The 6,000-nt window shown below is 53.4% G+C and overlaps 2 protein-coding genes across 2 annotated transcripts; one reads left to right on the top strand and one right to left on the bottom strand.

Annotated features, from left to right (window-relative positions):
- Positions 1–1,153: 1,153 nt before the first annotated feature.
- On the bottom strand, positions 1,154–2,276 carry J4E93_005041 (uncharacterized protein; the record flags this gene model as incomplete). The annotated part of the gene is made up of 2 exons (XM_049342964.1): positions 1,154–1,989; positions 2,135–2,276. The coding sequence occupies 2 exons, from the start codon at positions 2,274–2,276 to the stop codon at positions 1,154–1,156; spliced, it is 978 nt and encodes a 325-aa protein (XP_049199964.1).
- Positions 2,277–4,084: 1,808 nt separating this feature from the next.
- On the top strand, positions 4,085–5,712 carry ANP1 (Mannan polymerase II complex anp1 subunit; the record flags this gene model as incomplete). The annotated part of the gene is made up of 4 exons (XM_049342965.1): positions 4,085–4,158; positions 4,250–4,929; positions 4,980–5,299; positions 5,347–5,712. The coding sequence occupies 4 exons, from the start codon at positions 4,085–4,087 to the stop codon at positions 5,710–5,712; spliced, it is 1,440 nt and encodes a 479-aa protein (XP_049199965.1).
- Positions 5,713–6,000: the final 288 nt, after the last annotated feature.

Consider the following 6,000-nt stretch of genomic DNA (forward strand, 5'->3'; position numbering starts at 1 on the left):
ATGTTATGCACCAAGACTAGTTGCAGTGGATCTTGGCCGCGGAGGAGCAGCTAAGACGGAATCGCTTGCCGGCTACTGTGCTGTGATTCGAGCGAGAAAAACGAACGGCGTGCATATGTCGCCCGCTGGGAATGATAAAAACCAAAAGTGACAAAATCGGCTGGAGAAACAGGATGAGAGAGACAGTGGCACAGCGAACACAGATATGTGTCTGTTCCTCGCCAGCCGCAAGCAGGCAGTGGCTCCCCAGGACAGCGCTTTAGGAAGCTGTGCTTACTGCTTCGTCCCATCTCGGCAAGGATGACTTCCATGATAGCAGGAGCGGGATGACCTTTGGACCCACGCCGCTGCCATTGCCAATGCGACCCGCCCGGAAAGCTCTGAAAGTGCCAACTCTAGCGTACTCCGGGTGGGCCGTGAACTCGTCCTGGCTTTACCGACACGCTTGTTCTTTGCCGTTCCAAGCTTATTCCCAAAGTATCAGGAATATGTCCAATCTGTGAGCCGTGTCGGACGCTGGAGGTGTAGGATCGTGACGCCATTGTCAAAACAGGTGGCAAGGATTGCTGCACTCCAGCCACTTCCTGCATCTGCGCACCAATCATCGCGGTCAAAGCTCCGACATGCACCTTGGCAATGTTTACTGCACATGCGGGAGATATGGCGCGCCTGAGACTTGAGGACATGTCTATGCTGTCAGATCGCTGCTAAGCTAAATTGTTCGTGGTTGAGGTCAATGTATCATCGAGTCCGTCTTCACTGATTGCGCCAGCTCGACCACGGAAACAGGCGGACAAAATCGTATTCTATACATGTCGTCGGCTAAGGTAGTTTCTGCACTTGGGCTCAACGTCTACTCCAGGTGGATACAAGTGGGCCCTCTTAGCCGCGAAGTTTAGGCCTCGAGGTCCACACGCATGAGCTTGTCCTGCTTGGGCGGTTTTGAACGCCGAAGCTATGCATTTTAAGAACGCCATACGAACAAGGCAACAATTTGTAGATCGTTCCGACGCTTACCCACCAGGCGAGGGTCGACTTTATCGGCAACGATCTTGCGTCGGCGGTTGAGGCGCCAGTTGCCTGACGTTTGGCTACCTGGTGTGTGCAAAGCTGCGAACTGAAAACAGTGTAACAAGCTTTATGGCACTCTGCCTCATCCTGTCATGTCCACGTCTTGTGCCTTCCTTTTCATACCGCTTTCGCTCGCCTCGATCTGACCCCGGAACTTGGCTTGTAGCGCTTCGAGCAGGACCTCTTTGACCACCGCGAGACTGCCGACAGCGGCATGCGTGGCTCCCTCGATCAAAGCATCTGGATCTGAGCCGACGTCCCCCTTCATCCATATCTCTGTGATCTCGTCTCTTGAAGCCAGGTATCCGACTACACAGGCAGCAACAACCTCCTTGTGTTCTGCTGGACAGGGATCAAGTATTCTAGCCAGCTCCTGCTCTTGTCTTGACTCGGGGTTTCGCGTGATTGCGGCAACACCTCCACACACCACATCGACGCAGTCTATCCCGGCGTCCGTTATGGCAGCGCTGGCGACCGTGATGCAGCCTGCTAGCACGTTCAAGAGACCCCATCCACTCCCAGCCGCGTTGCCGCCGCTAGCAGAGTCTCCCCACCAGCCATCTTCATCTCCTTCCAGTATGGTGACTACAACTTCGACCCCACTCTTGGGCCATCTCTCTCCGATGATGACACCTCGTAGTGCAGTCTCTAGATGAACTCCAAGGTCGCGCTCTGCCGAATCGCGTATGTAGCCTCGCCGTTGTCGTGTTGCGAACGGCGCAAACTTGACCGTGGTTGTAAGGAGGAGCGAAGGACTGAAGGGCGCGCTACGGGGAAGAGGCTTGGGGCCTTGTATAGAAGCCGTGATCTTGAGCGATGACGTTGGTGGGATCAGAGTCGACTTATTCGCGGGGGAGGAGGAAGGTATTTCGAGGTACGCGGAACCCGACGCTGAGGGTATGATGGATGTTTGGAGGACTGTGGACGTGTTAGAAGCAAAACATGGATAAGGTACGCATTGCAGACGACATGCAGCTCGCTGACAGCTATTGAAACCCACGTCGATCTAATTGAGCTCCACGTCCGCGCGTAGGGAGACGCATGGGGTCATTCGGGCACTTACAGATCCTGCGAAGCTCATTCGCGCCTCTTGACCTTGTCGGCCTCAACTTTTCCAGGTACTGGGGTTCTCTGATTGTACGCGCAAACACTGGCGCACTGGTACCACCACTGGGCGCATTGTTTCTTCTCCTGTCCGTGTTCATCGTGTCTTTGATTGTGTTGTTCTGTAACGTTGCTGTACCTGAAGATGATTTCATGGTGTTCGGAAAAGTGAATGACTAAGCGCAGATCTGCCAAGATTTCGAGACCCTCAAGTTCAATTTTCTTGCGCGTCCGGTTCAACTTTCTTTCCTTACCTCACATCCGCGCTCACGGTACGTACACGCACATCCCTCTGCCCTCCCCCATTTCATGATTGATACCTTGAAATAGTTCTTGCGATCTTAGATGAGCTTTGAACATGCACCACCCTCTGATTTCAACTTTGGAGCTTCCGCTTTCGCATCAAACTTTGCGACTCTAGCTAACTCAGCTCAGATACAGGCCAGCGTTGGACCAGACCGCGCGACGGTGCGACTCACAGGCATTCATACATGACCTCGTGGCAGCGTACTTAAGTCTGTCGCATTGCGCATCTAATGCCTGCGCCAGCACATCCCCTGCTAACAACAGCACTCCGAAGCATATGCTGATCAGTGGTAAGCCTTCATTCCTCCTTCTCACTCCTCTTTATATGATGATCGTATTATTTCAGTTCTGCTACTGAATCTCTTTGAAGAAAATTTATACCGCTTACCTTTGTCTGATATCACTTTACACTTCCAGCTCAATACTTCACAAACTGAAGGATCTCGCTGACGTTGTAACCAGACACGCATTCTAGATCTTACCACTACAAGCCTACTGTCCATGGTAAGCACCCCGATCCCTTCCGCGTTCCGTTCAAGGAGGAAAACTAGTCTATCCATTCAACGACATCTGTCGCCGGGTCACCCTCCCGCACCCTACCAGTCTCGGCTGGGATGACGGGTTGTGGAGTTGCACTGTTGGTTCGTCCAACGCCGCGTTATTGTGGTCTTTGAGCCAAAAGTCGCGGCAATCCGTCTTGGGCTGCCGCGACCCGAGGCCAGGCGATGGGGGATGATTTAACACGGCTTTCTGAGCACACAACACACGTCGATATTATTTCGAGATCGCTGTTTGAGCATCGCTAACGACGCTCAGATTGTTGAAAGGAACCTTAGAATGATACAGTGGAAGCCGGGATCGTGGGCTATAGTAGATACTCGTACTTCGAATGCATTCATTCAACTCATAATTGTTTTAGTTCCTGTTCCTTGATATTCGCTCCTGATTCTTCGTACAAGGGACAAATTGTGGTTGTCGCAATGTGCTGCTTCCCTTTCACCACTGCATGACCCCTGTGAGACATACGACGCAATGTCAACAATACGAGGGTGTAAACTCACCCTCACTCGTGTACCGTTACCATTCGCTGCTTAGACGGGGATAGCCACTCCTGCACATCATTGCTCTACAAGTCTGAAACGGCCATGCTAGGTGGCTTGGCTTAGCCTCCCACCTCGGGGATCTGACAAAGTGGCAGCACTCGAACGACCACCACCGTGCATCTCGTCAGCCCTGCGCGTCGAGTCGATTGATTCGGCAACATCCGCTGAGACGCGCGCGAGCTATCAGCAACCTGTCTGGACGTCACCGTGGCCTTAGCGAACAAATCCTTGGCCCTACAACGGAGGTTATCAAAGACGCGCAACACCCCAAACGCACGACAACACCAATCTGAAGACGGCTATCGAAGTGTTTGACCTCGCGAACACACTGAGCAGCGGCAATCCCCTGGTGGAGATCAACAAGGAGTGCAAGGTGGTGCTTCGATCAGCAACTTGGTGATCTGGCGGGTCTTCGGTGACCGGGGTTCTCCAAGGGAGCATTCGACATCTGGCGCCCATCTCTCTGGATGTTGCCATTACATTCCTCTACGAAAGGGAAGATGCACCGCCATGCCTTTTCCAACGGGGCATATCCCTCACAAGGAGGGGGCACCTTTTCAATCCAACCTCACAAGTACGTCCAACACCCGCCGGCACCCTGCGCCGCGCCTCCTTTACGCTCAAACCCCAAATGAACATGGTCCTAACACTCGGTGCACCTTCAGATTCCAGCCACGGTCACAGCCTGCGCTCCGGCGGCGGAGAACACTGATCCAGCGCTTGCTGATCGTAGGCTCGCTGTTCTTTACCGCCCTATTCTTCTTCTTCCCCGACTTGCGACCGAACCTGGGCTCCGGGCCCCTCAGCTTACTCACTACGAGCGATGACGCGCAACTCGAGACGGTGCGATACTACGACCTGAACAATGTCCAAGGCACGGCAAGGGGATGGGAGAGGGAAGAGCGCATCCTGCTATGCGCTCCGTTGCGAGACGCGGCTCCGCATTTGCCCATGTTCTTTGGCCATCTGAAGAACCTCACCTACCCGCACAACCTTATCGACCTGGCTTTCCTCGTCGGAGATTCCAAGGATAACACCATTTCGCTCTTGACGGAGAAATTGGAGGAGCTACAGGCCAATCCCGATCCCAAGCAGCAATTTGGCGAGATCTCCATCATGGAGAAGGACTTCGGGCAAAAGGTCAACCAAGATGTTGAGAGTCGTCACGGTTTCGCGGCACAGGCTGGCCGCCGAAAGTCAATGGCGCAAGCGCGAAACTGGCTGCTAAGCGCTGCCCTGCGACCAACGCACAGCTGGGTCTATTGGAGAGATGTCGATGTGGAGACTGCGCCTTTCACAATCTTGGAAGATCTGATGCGACACAACAAGGATGTCATTGTACCGAGTATGTACGGCCACGCATAGTACAAGTTTGCATGCTAACATCCTACGTAGACGTCTGGCGACCGCTTCCGGACTGGCTCGGCGGAGAACAACCATACGATCTGAACTCCTGGCAAGAATCCGAAACCGCTCTCGCTCTCGCCGACACACTTGACGAGGATGCAGTCATTGTAGAGGGATACGCAGAGTACGCTACTTGGCGCCCGCATTTGGCCTACCTTCGCGACCCCTATGGCGACCCGGACATGGAAATGGAGATCGACGGTGTTGGTGGTGTCAGTATTCTTGCGAAAGCCAAGGTCTTCCGTTCCGGTGTCCACTTCCCTGCGTTCAGTTTCGAGAAGCACGCTGAGACAGAGGGATTCGGCAAGGTGAGCTATGTCATTACACCTCTTACAACAGAGCTAACACGCAGCAGATGGCAAAGCGCATGAAATTCTCCGTCGTCGGCCTTCCCCACTACACAATTTGGCATCTTTACGAACCCAGTGTTGACGATATCCGACACATGGAAGAGATGGAGAAGGAACGCAAGGCAAAGGAGGCCGAAGAAGAGGCCAAGAAGGCAAAGGAGAACAAGATCAAGGAGAATTTTGACGAGAAGAAAAGCGACTGGGAGAAGGAGAAGGCGGCGGTCCAAGACATGGTTCAGCAAGCAAAGAACGAGGAGAAGGCGGCAGCCGAGAAGGCCAGGCAACAAGAAGCAGCAGCGAAACAGGAGTCGAACCAGGCAGACACCAAAGAGGACAAGCCAGTCGAAAAGAAGGAGGGCGAGCAATCGTAGTCGTTACAGCACCCGCATAATCTCAAGGGTACGGGACCTCGGTCAGCATCCATGTTCGCAATATTGGACCATAGTGGGTCGAACCACAGCAACGACAGTAACGATTTAGGCAGATTGGGCGTAGATCTGACTTTGTTTCTTTCGATATACTGCATGCTTTCATTGTAGCCTACAGATTTCCAAGGCAACAACATTTGGCGGAATCGGCCTCGGATGGTGGCATTTCCTCTCGGAGGGTGTTTGGAGACGATGCGGAGGAATGTATACATTAGACAGCAGCTTTTGCAT

This window comes from Alternaria ventricosa (genome assembly GCF_023758065.1).
Source record: "Alternaria ventricosa strain BMP 2768 chromosome Unknown scaffold_7, whole genome shotgun sequence".
Lineage (NCBI taxonomy): Eukaryota > Fungi > Ascomycota > Dothideomycetes > Pleosporales > Pleosporaceae > Alternaria > Alternaria ventricosa.